Genomic DNA, 17,929 nt, shown 5'->3' on the forward strand with positions numbered 1-17,929 from the left:
TTGAAGAAATCTAACGCTTTCTTTGCAGAACTGAATAAAAATTGGATTTACCTGGACAATTAAAATTTCATAAAGGGAATCATGTATAGAAATAATATGATCTAATAACAGCGGTATATCTTCAATACAAAAATGAACAACGCTTTTCGTAAAGTTCATAATATGCACATATAAGGTTGAATTCACACATAAACTATACGTATAGTCATCGATGAATAATGTGAGTTCCAACAATGAGCAATTATCGACATGCGAGCCAAAATTATTTATGAATAAATTATTCAATCGTTAAATAATCGACATACCTCAAATTGCGGCCAATTCATAGCCATGTTTACACCATGATTATTCGACCACCACTTCAGGTCCTTTTCGTGCGCAGCATTGTTGATCGTGTGATAGAATTCCTCGTATATTTGCGGAAGTCTGAAAAATTCAATCACCGCACGTGTAAACGTGATTTATTATGGATAATTTACTCCAAGGAGAGAGGATTCAATATCACATAAACGTTTGATCAAAGATGTGAAATATGAAACATATAGCCAGGTATTTTCTAAAGTTGCAAAGAATAATCTTCTCTATAAACTTAGGGCCTACTTAAAAATGGAAAACTTACACTGGATCCTGTGATATATTAAGGCATTTGTGTATTCCGAATAGAACATCTTTGAAGAATTGCAACCGTTGGGCTTCCATCTCCTGACATTTTTCAAATTCTTGCGTCATCTCCTCCATATATTTAGGGTTGTACTGATTTATCTCTAACAAAGATGCTTCGTACTTTTCTTTTGACTTCTGCACTTCTTCCTTAGTTTTTTGTACACGATCTTGCATTTTTTTTACCTGACAGAACAGAGGGAACATAATATATTTACAAAATTGCAACTGCACGACGAATTCTAAAAATCTGACTAATTCGTTCCCAACTAATTAAGAATATGAAAATAAGTTTTAAATTCATCATGACTAGCAGTTTTTTTTTATTATTTTTTAATCAGCGTTTAAAGCACGTTGCATTTTCGACAACTGAGAAAATTTTTGTTTGGCAGGTTGTCATTATTTTGAAAAATTAGTTTTGAAAAGCTCTCGTTATTTTTTTGTACAAAATACTACAAGAAAATGCAACGTTTTCGGCATGAATTATTTTATAAAATGACTATAAAATAAATAGTGCGTCAATACTATACCTAATATTCTTCGACTTGCATATAATACCAGTATATACATATAAACGAAAGGAAAAGACTGACAACATTCGTGTATATTTTTGTTAAAAATTAATTAAACAATTGCAGTAAAATTGCATCGTGCACCACAGCTTCCGCAAACCAATTAGTCGAGTATATGGTGATAGGTGAGGAGGAAAATAGAAGAATAAATGAGAACTTATTTCATCTGTATGCACATGGAATACACACACTATAATTATGTACAATTCCATGTGAAAAAAAGTAAGTATATTCAATACTGCTTACCAACAGAGCTCTCTGTAAAGAAAAAAAATGGCATACATTAAAACATGCAGCATGCGACGTTATATACATACAAGCTCAACGTCTCCTATCTTAGAATTTCTAAGACACTTTCGCATTCTGAGGCTCCATGCACCACATCCACATTGTGTCATCTAAAAATGTCGTTAACCTTTAGGGACGCAGATTTAACTATAAGTAAATGCAATTTCCTACTCCTTCGAGACTGTGTTCTTGCTTTTTTTTTTTCTTTCTTTCACAATTCCTACGTCTATTTATTTGATCCATCGCCTTTACCAGCATATATAAATCGACAAAACTGACATGATAATAAAACAACGCCGTCGCACTACTGAAATAAAATAATTGCATCGATCGAAAATATGGTAATTAAATTAACAAAATGGCTACGAACTTTTACACACAAACAATTGTTTACTCATACTACAAAATATTCAGAAAACGTCGTTTAGACAAGACTAGAAAAAGATAGAACGGACATTACGTAATGAAGAACGATTAAAAAAGGAAAAAAATTAATAGAATCAGGTCGAAACGGATTACATGCATTTTTAAATATAAACACACGGTTGACATACGTTTTCAGAGCCTCGGGCCATCTGAAAATAATTATCACTAAAACAATTGTTGAAGGTATCTACGTGACATTAATATTTTTAATCTGCATGTAATTAATGCGTGGGGGTAATTAATGCAAACCAATTCAATTAGTGGCATGAGCGCGTTTTAGTTGAAATTACCGTAGTTAGTGGTTTCATGATTCCAAAAGTATAATACCATCATTTCATATCACTTATTTTGTAAATATTTCAGCACTCGACATACGCGAACTTTCTTCTATCAGTTGTAAAGGATTTTCGGTTACTTGATTTCTTGTGCGAGAAATTTTTTGCTGTTTTTTCCCCCCAATTCATATGCACTCTTTCAAAGCGTTAGTAAATTGCATTCGATATAATAAATCATAAATTGTACATGAGTAGATGCAAGTAATTAATCGGTGGCAATAACTGAGGGTGAGGAGGTGTCGCATGTTTGAGAATGAGTACAGTGAACGGAGACGGGTGACTTGTATGAATATTCATATATGAGTAAAAGAAAAAAAAAAAAAAAACTAATAAAACTAACAAATTTACCTGATCAGGTGAGAGCGAACTGTCGGCGGAAGCATTGCGTTCCATGTTAGCTGCGGTTCTTTCCGTTTTACAACTGTTGTGGTATTCGGATTTAGCTTTTTCCACTTTTTGAAGTAACTTCGCCCACGGTTTTTGAGCCCTTTTAAACGCGTCTTCCATTTCTTTTCTTTCTTTAAGCGTCATCATAGACTAAGGAATGATAAAACTTGCATCAATTAATAGATTTATTAATTAACGTCGTCATTAGACGATCTTCGGGCACGATGGACATGCGATTTTAATATAGCTGAAATTCGGACATTCTCACCTTATGGTAAGTGTCTTTTTGCCACGTTTTTATCTGCTGTACAATATCGTTGCATAAATTATCCTTAACCCGTAAATGCAAATCGCATAATCTATCGGATTCTACGAGAACGCCTTTCCAAGCCGCTTCCGTCGTACCATACTCGGGTCCTTTTTCAATTTTATCATTCCAATTTTTTGACCAATTTTTAAGAGCTTTCGCATAATTTTTTTCTATCTCCGCTCGCTCTTGTACGAGTGCTATTAAACTGTCACATAATTTGTGACCGTCCTCGATTCGTTTGGTAGTACGTTTATAATTCCCAGGCTCCCAAAATGAATCTGACGTTGCTATCAGCATATTGTCGTCGCTGTGATGTGACATCCTAACCTAAAGTAAACTTCCCCTCCCACCTGCAACAAAAAAACACAAAATTGGATTTTGTCACCCAGGTACAAGTGCACGAAAACCGAAAAAAAAAACCGAAAAAATATCAACCTTCAATATAATAATTTTATTGCATGATATACGAGCCGAATTGAGACCCTTGTCATAAAATCATCAAAAATTGAAATACTTGAAAGATACATGAGAAACAAAAGATCGCACGATAAGATTGAACAGAAAAGAAATAAATTAGATAAGAAAATAAAAATAATAATCTAACGACGGAAAAAGAATCGCCGGTTTGATAAGCTACAATGCGGTAAATTCAAGAGTTTCGCGTAATCCCAACAAACGAGATTTATTTCCGGTGTAGGAGAATTGAACAGCACAAAGCTTAATACCCTCCATCGATTGGCCCAATTTGCGAAGCCGTTTTGTGTCACATTCGAGGCAAAACATGCCGTTGTTGGATGAACCTACAGTGTAATAACAATTTTACACCCCTAGCTCCGAAAATCTTAACACATGAAAAATCGTGGAGATTTTTCTCGCTAAATATACATTTATACATCATCATTTTTCATGAATCATAAATCTCAATCTCTCTATTACAACTCTGGGTTAATTCTGGAGGGTGAAAGGAGATTGGAATCCAGATAATACGAACACCGAAATAACCAGAAGAGCGTTTGGTCTTAATTCTCTGTGAATATGGGAATAAGAGAAGAGGGAAGGAGAATTCCTATTACAGAAGTATAGAGTAAAATTATTTCAAAAGCTCCGAATACCTTTTTCCGCTCTATAAACCCGTCCGAGATTTGCGCGCTTCGAACCGACTTGTTCAACTTCAACGAAAAGTAAATGAAAAAAAAAATTGAACAAAAAAATTGTTCATCTGCAACGCTACACTGACTTGCATTGTTCGTGCTTTCCACGCCCATAGAATCTTCCCAAATAACGCGTACTGAAATTGAGAGTAATTCCGACCTAAACCTCGAGAGCTACGTCGTACGTGTTTAAAAACTTCGGTAGAATATAAAATTTGTAATTTAATTTCTTTCCAAAGCTGGATAAGATTTCAGCGCTATTTTTCAAGTCGTTGATCCATTCTCGCCCACCCATTTACTACACGTTTTCTTCTCATTCCGCGATACATCAGCTTGAATGGTACTTTCATAACGGCATTCCGAGGTCCAGATTCCACCGGTATGAAACGTCCTTGTATCAAGTGTATAAGGTATCTGATCTCTTCAGTTTTACCATTCGCATTAATAGCAGGTACACTATAAACGTAATGAAGTCTGGAGTCCAGAATTCGATTTATCGAACGATGTACGTATACATATATTTTCAAGTCGTAAAGATAAGAAAAAGGAATACGGAGTCATTTGTACTTTCGAAAAGAAGATCGCGAGAATCTCTTGCGACTGTATGCACTGCAGTGTACAGCAATGGGTACAATTACGGTTCAACGTATATGATTTAGACGATCGGAGAGGAACGTAAATGTACGGCTACGTAAGATAGAAGCGACGGAATTTGGAATAAGTGGCGTAATTTATAGTTCAGTTATACTTTCTATTTGGCGATAAAAATGAAAAGCAATAGGTATATACGCTCGGTAACAACTGATGCGTAAATATACGTCGGTTCTAGTAATGCATGCATCGATATACATGTATAGATATTAGGGTGGGTTGAGAAGAAATGTTTTTATTTATTTTCTTAGCATGGGGGCCGAATTTGTACCTTACAAAAAAAGACAATTTTTCAAATGTGGAAAAAATTTTTTACTTGATATTTTGAGGTAGCCCACTCGTTTTTTGAATAAATAATTAATCAAGTGGGGTACTTTCAGCAAAAAAATGTTTTCCACCTAATGATTACTCGAATGATGGGATGAGTAGATGATTTTGGCTTTCAGATTTGGATTCCTGAGCTGATTATATGTGAGATTACTCTTGAAGAGCCAAAACAAAATTCGATTTCTGAGCAAAAAATAAATCATTCTTTTAATTGGGTTTAATATGCTTTTCTTACGTATTTTGATCTCAGGAATCCGAATCTGAAAGAAAAATTGATCCATCTCTGAAATTGACCGAGTTATCGCCAATTTTCAGCTTTTTCGGGTCAAAAATGAAAAATTCATTTTTTAGTCTATCTTAATGTAATTTGAGCTCAGGAATCCGAATCCGGAAGAAAAATTGATCTATCTTGAAAAATAACCGAGTTATCCCTATTTTTCCGCATTTTTTTGCATAAATTTGAGGATATCTCGAAGGGAAAAAATCGTAGCTCAATTTGGACGACGGATTCGTGTTCCTGAGGTCAAAATAGTAAGAAAAGTGCCATACGATCGATTTTTAAAAATAAAAATTTTTGGTCAAAATTTGAAAAAATCGTAAGGGGTACCCCTTGGAAAAATCTCAAATTTTGACCAAAATTTTTTATTTTTTAAAATCGATCGTATGGCACTTTTCTTACGTATTTTGACCTCAGGAACACGAATCCGTCATCCAAATTGAGCTACGATTTTTTCCCTTCGAGATATTCTCAAATTTGTACCAAAAAATGCGAAAAAATGAGGATAACTCGGTCACTTTTGCAGATAGATCAATTTTTCTTCCGGATTCGGATTCCTGAGCTCAAATTACATCAAGATCGACTAAAAAATCAATTTTTAATTTTTGACCCCGAAAAGCTGAAAATTGGCGATAACTCATTCAATTTTAGAGATGGATTAATTTTTCTTCCAGATTCGGATTCCTGAGGTCAAAATACGTAAGAAAAGTGTAATACAATCAATTTTTAAACTACTTTACTTTTGGCCCAAAAATAGATTTTTTTTTTGGCTTTTCAAGGGTAATCTCACGTATTAACAGCTCCGAAATCCAAATCTGAAAGCCAAAATCATCTACTCGTGCAATCAATCGAGTAATCATCAATTATTCGCTGTCGGGAGCTGAGAAATTATATGACATATCGATTGGTTGTAGTCGTAGACCCACTTTGATTCATCGCAATCCATGCATGGGTCGAAATGTTCAAAGTTCTCGGTCTACGAGGGGCCCGAGCTTTGCTGGAGTCAGGTAGCCACGGGCGCGCGGTTTGTTGTGGGGCGTCACCTCTGCTCAGCCCCCAAGGTGACGTCTCACAACAAAGCGCTACGCTGCTGGCTATTTGACTCCAGCAAAGTTCGGGCTCCCTCGTAGACCGAAAAATTCGAATATTTTTTGGTCAAAAATCATAGGAAGAATCTAAAAATTGTCGACTGTGATCGTTTTTGACCCGACTTTAATTTTGAGTCAAAAAAAGAGCATGATATCCACAGAGCTCAAATTGAAGATGGGATTACAAAAAATGTATTTTATAGTCATACGAAAAATGCAATTACTCTCAAAAATATCTTACTTTTTTGTTGGTGTATATTCGTGGCCGAATGGATATGAATTATCTCACGATTAGTTGGAACATGAATTTTCTTAACGTCAAGTATTTAATCACCGCAAGCTTTCTAATCGCCGAAGAAGGTACTCTAAGGCTCAAGTTATAAAGCGACTCAGCAGCAATTAGGCAAGACAAGGCGATGTTCCAAGGTCATCCCCCGCATACCTGTGCGTAGGTATTACGCCCGCAGCCGTTATTAATTGAATGTACCGCCCACGCGTGATAATTACGTAAACTTGGAATTCTGCGAAGCGATACCGTGGGCATATATAATTATATAGGTATCGATAGACAGACTAAACAATGTCAATCTTAACACGTATTAATGTATTTTGATGTAAATGAAGTTCACATATCGCAAGAATATGACGGTACGAATTGCAAATTATGAATCGATAAACTCTCTACGTGATATGAAAAAAAAAAAAAGAAAATTCCTGACAATTATTTTCTTCCACATGAATTGACGTTGCTATTTCTTATCGAATAATTATTTGTTTCGCCGCACACATCAGAGCGACCGTACGGTGGCAGTCAGGATAAATAATTTCAAATTTTTATCAGGGTTTTAATTACACCGCATTAATTAGACAAGGTCTGCCGAGTGAAATGCTTCCTTTTTATGTGCATACGATATACAATAAATGTACTTATTTATATACTGGATGAAGATTTTTCCAAGAGTGGAAAAATAAAAAAAACACCGTTTGCTTTGACCTGAATTAATAATTTATTATAATTACACACACGGGCAACATGAATATTCGCGCTAAATATTCTAGATATTTTTTTAATTATTATTGCATATGATTCAATTACCTCGTACTCGCGGCGTAATAAATTAACACTTTTATAACTGTACGTTACACATCTATATAAAGTGTATTATAGGTATTACCACGGATCGTTGAACTTGACTCTACATTAATCGTAATTAACGAGAGAAAAAAAAAAATGGGGGAAAAAGAAAGTATACGTGTAATGCTGTAGATATGAAGCGCAGGACCAAAGATAACTGGATTTTGCATAGGTAATTTTGCATACATTTTCAAATCTTTTCATATACATATATGTGAGCGAAAAGAGAAGTGGAAAAAATAGGGGAGGAGATCACCTGAAAATTTTCAAAACTAAATGACACTCAATACAAAAATCAAGATTGTAATCTTCGAGAGAAGTAATCTGAGGTCGACCGAGAGACAGCTTTTTAAAGATATACATTTGTACCGATATAAAAAAATTTATATTTTCTCAACATCTCTAATTAGCTGTTGAAGGGGTACGTTACGTCACATATTAAGACGTGGGTATCAATCATCGACGCGCGTCAGTGTTTACCGAACTGTAAACTTCTAGTAGAATTGTAATCTAGGCTAGCGTGCAGCCCCTGGAATGGCACATTTCAACCCCGAAATACAAAAGCACGAAGTAAAAACTACAGAAACCAAAATAGGAACAGGAACAATAGAAAATGTATCCAGTGTTAGGGTCGCGTAGTGAAACAATGGAATATGTACTGAATAGGTCGACTCAAAGAAAAGAACAAAAAAAAAAGAAACATAAAAAAATTTGAATGAATGAAAAAATGGATACAGCTGATAACTGAAAGGGGTCTTTAAGTAATACCGTTCGCAAGCCCCAATATTATAGGTTTGTAGGGGAATACTTTTGCGATATACCGTGCAGCAGATAAACCCGAGAGCTTTCACGCCAGAAACCGCTCTAAAAAGGAAATTGAAAGGTCCTTTGATGCCGGCATTTACTAAATCATATTCTGTCGCATTACCACCACCGCCACGACGTTCCAAGCAGTTTAGTGAGAACTCAAGTCCTGGATATTACGACTCTAGTTCTGACTGCGCTCGAAAAGCTCATGCACAAAACTCCATGTTCCATGCGTGTCGAAAATATCTTACCATTGACCTAGCACGAATTACCAGATGTACTTAACGATATGAAATATGAAAATGGATGTAGAGGTTGGTAAAATATTGGCAGGTAATAACGACACCACGCCTATATTATGTGAATGGGATAAGAGAACGGCGAAAGTGCTGTGTGTGCCAGGAGTTCAAACAAAATTGTACAAATATACGCGTGCTTTGCTGGCGAATGGACAAAATTCCAATGAAATTAGTACAGTGTTTAATTGAAAAAAGATTCCGCGCTGCATAATATCAGAGTTTCTCGTAAACTTCCAAAAGATTTTTTTCCAAATCAGAGGAGGAGACAACCCAATTAATTCTCAGAGTTCTATAATTTTCATAACCCTTGTTACGTTTTTCGTGAATAATTTTATCCAACTGGCTGGAAAAACTCGACTCCAACTGACGGGTATATTTCCCACGTGCGACTGAATAAAATTTGAGTAGATTATAGGTGGCAGACAGACGTGCGTAAAAAATTCGAAGATTAACAAAAGCTTTCTCCAAATCCTGAAAAATTTTAAATCTCACCCGTGCGAATCGCTGTGATACACTGATCGGAGATAAAAATTGCTCACGTGAAAAATTCGCAAGATTTGAATAATTTTGTACAGTTCAGTTTCCGCGAGAGAAAAAAAAAAAAAAAAAAATTGCGGTTATATTCTAACGACGAACGGTTCGGCGTTCCGCGCTTTATATACCTGGTACATTGGCAGAGTAGGTGTGAATAATTCAGAGATCCCTCGGGCATTGACGGCAAAAGCGAAACAACAATGCACATACAATGAGTCTCGACGTTGTTTTCGTTGGTTTTCAGGTCACGTAGAAATTATATAGGCATGCAACATGCATGGATGAATTCAGCTGGTTTATCCTACATGGGAAGAAAAGGGAGAGATAAAAAAGAATGCTAGCTAGGTAGATAAAATACACATCACGACGCAAACGGGAAGAGTCATCTATAACACCGATTGAAGAATCATCGATTGCTGATAAAGAGCGGAATATCTTTACCGAAATTCTCCGAACGATCAGGGTAAAAGTGGGTGCGCAGAGGATGAAAAATATTTTTCTGCATATAGTTCACCAGAAATTTATATACTCCTTCGACAAATGTATGGCCATAAAATATAATAGAAAAATGTAGACGTCACCGAGGTGAAAGGATCCGATAATATTTTCTCGAATAAATTTTCTAGGTATACCGCACGTACGTGTGTAGTACCTAAGATTAGTATACGATGTTGTCTGGTGGTGCAGCGGCCGCAGCAGCAACGACCGGCGTCGCGACGCCGCACTCTGCAGGCGTTATTTCTATACCGATGGAATTTCTCGAGCAATAGAATGCAGTTGAGCCGCAAGCGCCTCGCTACATACTATAGATAAATGCAACTCCAAACTAGCGTGAATATAATACTAGAAGGAATTGAATTCGTTTGGGCGAGCGGGGGTATACGGACGTTTTCACATTCTATGAACGGAGAGTTCGTGAAACTGCAGCGGGTACGATACGGAAAAAATCCGGAAATCCGATGCGTCCAAATTTTTGGCCCGATTTCAGTTTTGCATCGTGCAACAACGATAATGTAAATAAAATTTCTTCCTCACCATTTTTCATCTATCCGAATCTATCCCACCCCTGATTCCAGAGTCGAAATTCGGTGATGATTAAATTTGAACAGAAGTTTTCAGTCATTCATTATTACTTTCATGCTCCCATCCTGACAAATGAAATGGTTCCTCGAGATAAAAGAAATATTCGAATGGAAATTCATCGTTTCAAAATTGAATCGCAACGATCAACTGTGTCCAGGGGTATTTTTTTACAGCGCAATAAATTTCATTCCATTATGCTCCATATATACAGGTGGGTATACGCAGAGATGAATATTCATTAGATTATATAGTCTGGTATAGTTAGAGTTATTCAAGGCTGTAAATCGCAACTCGCACTGTGCCGTTAATTTCAATTACAGTCTCCCCAATACCGCTCCCTCGATACGTACTTCGCTGCAGACCCATCTGGGATATCACTCGTCCTATGCACCGCATCATCGTCACGCAACTCACCCCATACTATAATCGTAAGTGTTTAACGTTAAACTATTAGGGCATCGAATTAATGTTTGCATAAAAGTCCCTGTTATATCAGCAAGGTCATTTCTAACGGTTATTTTACAACCAGCTGATGGATCGGATAACGAGTACAAGTATACTTGATTAGATGCAATTTTTCCGCGCACATGTATGACCGTGAAAGAAAATTTCATTTCATCCCGAATCCGATTTTTTTTTGATTCTACTACCTTAGGACAGTGTGCTATGCAATACAAGCGTAACAGTAAATTTTAGACTTTTAGAAAATCGAAAAAAAAAAAACCATTTCTTTCAGATGAGAGACATTTTTCGTTTCTCCACGTTTATCATATCATAAATAGTTAAATAGATCTTAAGATTAAGTGAATTTTAAGTTCGTTCACGCAACTTATAGGCATGTCAGCTCAAGTCGCTCATTATCATTACACGGTGTATTAAGGAAACTTAAGAAAAGCGATACGACTGGATGAAAAAATTATCTTATCATAGTGTGTATAATATTAGCCCATATAGCTAATGTTGGAGGTAGATATAATCACCGTTTCAAAAGGTGGCCTACCTATATATTATTGAAAAAACGTGCGCCAGCGTTAAACGGTGCGTATAATGAAGAGAATAATGAAAAAAAAAAAGGTATATGATCCGAATTACTTTTTGGAAAGCTGGAACAGTGTCTTTACATTTTATTATAACCAACTCTTATTATTTCAACTTTTTTTTTTTTCATAAATTTTTTCCAACTATTCAATATGATAATGTAATCTTGTGGTTGACCAGAAATTATTTAAAAATATTCCAATTTCATATGAAAATGTACATTTCATACATCTTTAAAAGAAATTCAAAGTTCGACGCGATGCAAAATGAAGTCGGTGGAAAGCAGAACATGAAAATGGAGCAACCCCTCCCTCTCTGTATTTTTACTTGCTCTTGTATCCATAGAGAATGAAATTAAATTCTCTTGAAGAATCTTCAATTCGAGCCAATTATCATCTGAATATCAAGACCAAATCAAAGGGTCATTAAACTCTTACTATACGTATTACATGAATTAGTTTGACTGTTAACGGTGTTTATAACAGACCGATCACGATAGCGCTTGGTAATACCTATAATACCGCGTTTCCGAAACGCACGAAAGATTCTTTACAGACCGAACCGACGCAGCAAAGAATTGTAAGATACTCTTCGGTTACCATGAAAATGCTAATCAATCCATAAAATCTTAATCAACTGGATAAAAACAGTTACGCAAAAATTGCCTCTGGATCATATCTTTCGTATCACGTTCAACGATATATCCATATTGCAGTGGTTACTGATATTAAAAAAGAAGAAAAAAAAAAGGAAACTACATCGAAAACTGTAATTCAAAAACTGTTACCTCAAGGAAGGTATTATAATATTGAGTACGCTGATATAATCTGTTTGTATAAATTTCGCGATATACACGATAAATAAATAAATCAATTCATCTAATCTAAATTGGGATCAAACGGTATGTCATCTTATTCACGTGCCTCGAAGAGCTTATCACATATACACATGCGAAATATGTAAATTTAATCCGCTAATGTAATGAATATTAATAAAATTCAATCCATAACTCGTCATAGACTACATATATTCGAAAATAGATGTACAAGATATACCTTCGATGGGCATAATAACTGTATATAATCCTCTTGAAAAAATTTCAAAACTCAAGTTCACGAATCACTTTGGTTTATGTAACTGATCACAAAAAAAAAAAAAAATAAGTACGAAACTTTAAAACAATTAAATAATATCGATTCGTATGATTAAAATAATTATTGTTTAATAAAATTAGATGTTCATTGTATCTGATAAAAATGTCACTGAACGGCGCACGAATTTTGCAAAACTGTGAAAACACTTCGCGATGATTTGAAAATTGAAGAAACCAAATAGAAAAAAAAAAAATCAAATATCCCGAATACCCGCGATAGAAACCGCGGCGCGTTTGGAACGACTGCAAACGCTTCGTTCGACCGAAGAAACTAGACTGATACGATCCTCAAACGAATTGTAGAAGTTTCCAACGTGTGGCGAACAACCACCACTGTAAAGATACTTTCATACATAATTCTACGCACACTCTGTACGCTTTTCTACATATACATGCACGCATAAACATCGATATATATACGTGTACGAGACGTACGTGAAAAGAGACACATGTGCGCATCGTGCGCGATATGCGCGACGGCGTGGCAAGGCATGAACATCGGATAGCAAAAAGTGTCTAGAGAATTTTACTCATGTGCGCGAGTGTAGAGTGAAGACAAAAAAAGACAGATCAGAGTGCATACGTATGCATCTATATTTGTATACCATGTGCAGTGAAAATCTAAATTAGTCGATATATACCTAGGTATGTAAGATATACCTTGCACATATATACTTGTGAAAAAATCTTTTTAGATCCGGGGCCCGGCAGCAGCATCTGAACGAGGCTCCCCCGGACCCCTCCTTCTACTTCTTCGTTACGAAACTCGTCCGACCGGATTTTTCTGAGGAAATTATATTGGATTGCTGTGATTTTTCGTATATAATAGATATACCTGGAATCTGACCGTTCTAAGGTCGACACGAACTGGAGAACTACACCGCACCTCAGCTCCGTTTTCGAACGAATGCAAGAAAAAAAGCAGGGCAAATTCAACTACTCACGTTTATAGTTGAGAATGATTTCGATATCGAGATCGAGTATGGAAAAGATGTGGGCAGAATAACGTCATGTTTGATATCGTTTTGTTAAATAAATAAAAAACCGACGCAGTACCGATAAGGAAATTTTTTTAGTAAATCTCCCAGATTAATTCACGCGGGTTTCATTGATGAATATCTCTGCCTAGAAATTCACCGCTATTTAAAACCGGATACAAATATCGCTGAGGTAAAATTCTTTTTCGAATCAATACGACAAAAGTAAGAGCGTTCCGTATCACTCTCCGTAACGTATGGGAAAAATGCAGAGATATACAATACACAAGTTATTCCAAATATGAGAATATGATAAATTTTTAAATGAAATAAATTCAGACATATATACTTATGGTACGTATTATACATATATGAATACGAGTAGTTAAATCGCGTGTGTTCACGCTCTGTCAACATAAGATAATTATCGTTATCATCTAACATTCCCCGAGGATCTCAAAAGTCTCAAAATAAATATAAAACGCGTGTGCGTCACGCAACTATTACACCTGAAAAAGATTTCCTTGAGCTGCACGTAATAACTATAACGATGAATTAGAGACGACGAAAATATCACGTGATATAGTACAAGCCTCCGAGGCGATAGGTGAAAATATTACAGAATAAGTCGACAATTTTCAGATAAGAAATTGATTACGATTTAAAAAAAGAGCCTACGGGGGTCCCGCAGGATCGTACGTAATAATCATTACGGTCGAACCAGCCGACTATAATTCTGCCGCATATTGCTGCATGTTATAAAAATGTGCAATTACCGAAAGGGTTAACGCACTGTACGTACTCGTGCCATTATACATGTATAAGCGATTAATGGAGGCAACGGGCGTGTCAAGATAAAACGTGTGCGGTAATATCATGTTGTCTAATTGTTTTATTTTTTCTTCCTCCAATTTAATCATAATTGAAAATATCGATGAATATATATATATATATATATATACAGGAATATTATAATCAATGGGAACGGAAATAATTTTCTTCTGATCGCGCATACCTATATATACAAACGCGTCATAGGTATACATATACTTGCGTGATAAGTTATCAAAGCATAATCAGCTGTACATTCATTTGGCGCTAATAAAGTTTCAGAGCAATTATGAATCAGCGAAAGAGAAAAGCTCCCAACTATTTCATTCCATTTTGTTTTAATTGAATTTTTTTTTTTTTTTTTTTTTTTTAACGCCAAGAATATCATCGCGGCGTCGGTCTGCATACGGATGCATTACGTGTGCATTTATATGACTTTCTTGCGACGGAAGATCAATTCGCCCTATCTCGTTAATGCAATTTATGAAGAGACGTATATCGCTGAATCGGGATCAGCGTTTGTATCCATGTGTACGGATAGATATACGCGTATACGATATACTTAATTGCATATATTTTATCGGAAACGATCTCCGATAAAGAATACAACGAAAATACAGCTGACACAGTTACGTTATACAAGGCATTATTTTTAGTTTTCTTTCCAACAGCCGCCACTGAAAGATTGTACGAATAATTAATAATATTATTATACAAATTTGATTAGCTCATGGATGAAAATTATATAAAATTATTCAACCGACCGTCGAAGTAAAATTTCAACGAAACCTGCATCGACGGAAGTATCATTAGTCTTTGAGAATTTTTCGTGCTTCGTGTAATCCAGGCTGCAAATGTTCTTTTCTTCGGCGAAACGCGATTGAAATTAAAACACGTTCCAGCTATCAAATGGAATATTAGACGCCAACGTTAATTGAGTCGAAAGTGGTGTGTTAATATTAATTCGCTATTTCCTAAAACGAGCGGAAGAATAATAAAAAAAAAAATAGAAATGAGTTTCTCATCTCGATTTCATCTCTTTCAATGCTTTCTGCACCGCGCTATGCACGTAGCACGTATACCATATTCGAGTATTGCACATTGCACCCGTACTTCGCATCGAAGTTACATGATATTCGATAACACCTGATCGCTTTTTGCAATCAAACGAGAGCCCGAAATCTGATTATCGCCAGCTGCACCTTAGCTACGCGTCATCCTAATATGTGTCACTGATTATCGAATCCGTTGAAACATATTTTCGAATTTTCAATCGCTATTCACGAACGAACCGCGACGAAAACCGTCCATTGAATTACTTGAGCGATAAGACATATTCAATAGCAATTCAAACCGACGATATTGGTATAAGGTTGTACGTGTATTCTATCAAATATACTACGTCTATCACTGTTATTAGTTTTCCCGAAGAACACGTGATTTTCTAAAGGTTCGCAGCAGCCGTTGTACACGGAAAGCACATAATAGATTCGATTCCATCGTAAAACTCATTACGCATAGAGCTTTTCGCCGTGCACTCATAAGCGTTGCCAATCATTCCGCTTATTTCCCGTCTCCCGATCCGATCCGGAATCTAATCCTACCTGATATCCATAAACGCCTATCGATTTTGCTCGATCCATTTCGAATATTACGAATGGGTATAGCAGATGTATCGTCGGGATATGGAGATGCGCAGTGGTAAAGCTAGCGACAGCTTCCATCTTGTTTTCATTAACATTTATCCGGGACGTGCGATGGGGCGATTTTTTTTCATTCGTAGAGCACAAATTTGACGAGAAAGAACGTCGAGATCAAAAATTTTCATCGGATATTTTGACATTCGGCTTTAATAGTCGGAGATGCGGAATGTCCCATACGCGTAACTTTCCGATAGATGATTCTACCTTACAAAAGAGAAAGGTGAAGGTGAAAAGGAAGACTGAACATATGCGGTGGCAGAGTACAGCGTTTGACATGTATACCTACAATTCTCTACACTGCAGATAGAGAACGATGAAATTAAATTTAGCAAACAAAAAAAAGTAAAGTAAATGAAAAATTTATTCAGCAGAGAGTTTCACTTTCGTTCACTTAATAATTCAGTCAGGTATCCGCTTGTGTGTATACGACGTTACATCGACAAATAAATCGTTGATGATTTCGCATCCATTCGACGTGTTTAAAGATTTCTTTAACGCGATAGTTTATTTGGTTGTTTCAAATATATTTAACAACCGCGCAGAGGTATACGTATAGGTGCACGAGAGACCTGTACAACTTTCGCTCGATCGATCGCGGTCGATCGAGACAAGTGAAATCCTCAAGTTTAACACATTGCTCGCAGTTTTTCAATCCCGCAAACCATTATGCGTGCATAGGAATAGTAATACGAGTTCGAAGCCGAAAATCGGGACGCAGAGCGAAAGAAGAAAAAAATAATTATCATACCACGTTATAACCGCCTCGCTAAATAATGCCCTGAGCTTCGATCGGAATATCGAAAGCACCGATTCGAAGCAAGGAATAAAATTTCATTGATCGTAAAATTGTTCGTTGTAGGTTTTTTCATCCACTATAGATACGTGGGCGAAATTTTTACCTTATCATATAACCGGTGTGGTTACTATCGCGATAATAGTGAAATATATGTCCATATGACTCTATAGACGACACTTTGCTCTACCGCATATATTCATGCCGTACCTGCTAGTTTCTGAGCTTATCCGAAGCCAAACAACTTCGTTACCATAAGCAGGTCCGCTGCAAGCTCTCGGGGGCTTGGTACACCGTTGACCCCGCTTTGTAGGTATACCATACGAGCAAACATTCTGTCGCATTATAACATAGAGGCATGAGGTACTGATTTCATTTTCTAATTTATTCTTCGCCACTTTTTTTCTCACAGCCACCGAAATGGGGAAGGGAATGGAGGAAATGATGCAGAAGTGACTCGAACGGGAAATATATAACTTAGCGAATCTCACTGAACATGAGCTTGACTTTTTTTTTCTTCTCTCGAATTTTCAGCCCCGTTTTACAAAGCGAAATAAAAGCTAAAGCGAGACGCTTGATCGTCAGAATTAGGATATAAGGTAATCCGTTTGAGTTTAGCCGGGTGATTAACGAGAGGTCATTGAAAATTCCTGACTCATCGCCGTGTAGCTGAGGATTGCATAAAATCGACAAACGTCGAGAGTTTTCTATAAAATTGCGGTGGAAACTGAGAATCCTACGAAAAAAAAGTCAACGTACCCAAATTCGATTTGACACCGATTATCCGTACACGCGATGAGGATAACCGAATAAATAAAAAACACTTTTTATGTATCCGCGAAGAGGATATTCAGAACTAACGTTGGCGCTCGAAGTTTTGAAATTGACAAAATCCGCGTTACTTCCGCGCGCTTAATTTCGCGGTGACAATCTAATTAGGGCATATTACGAAATCCGAACGTACCGAACAATATGTTACACGTCGGTCTCTTCTACAAGTATTTTATTTCACACAATCCGGTCAACCGAATTAAAAGGGAACCAAAAAAAAAAAAAAAACTAAAAAACATTATTCGGATATTTGACACTCCAAGCATTGTACAG

The 17,929-nt window shown here is 36.3% G+C and overlaps 1 protein-coding gene across 5 annotated transcripts in view; it reads right to left on the bottom strand.

Annotated features, from left to right (window-relative positions):
• The window catches only part of LOC105690973 (protein kinase C and casein kinase substrate in neurons protein 1), a 40,231-nt gene that overhangs the window by 3,624 nt on the left and 18,678 nt on the right, over positions 1-17,929 (bottom strand). For 2 of the 5 annotated variants that reach the window (XM_048655853.1, XM_048655849.1), the window contains exons 2-6: positions 2,937-3,328; positions 2,630-2,818; positions 2,075-2,095; positions 620-846; positions 306-426 (exon numbers count right to left, since the gene is read on the bottom strand). In XM_048655853.1, the coding sequence (XP_048511810.1) occupies positions 306-426; positions 620-846; positions 2,075-2,095; positions 2,630-2,818; positions 2,937-3,299 (921 nt within the window). In that variant the 5' untranslated portion in view covers positions 3,300-3,328. Of the gene's footprint in view, positions 1-305; positions 427-619; positions 847-1,478; positions 1,491-2,074; positions 2,096-2,629; positions 2,819-2,936; positions 3,329-12,423; positions 12,786-17,929 lie in introns of those variants that run through there. The other 3 variants (XM_048655850.1, XM_048655851.1, XM_048655852.1) reach the window with 3 other exon arrangements.

This window comes from Athalia rosae, chromosome 5 (genome assembly GCF_917208135.1).
Source record: "Athalia rosae chromosome 5, iyAthRosa1.1, whole genome shotgun sequence".
NCBI classification, from domain to species: Eukaryota; Metazoa; Arthropoda; class Insecta; order Hymenoptera; family Athaliidae; genus Athalia; species Athalia rosae.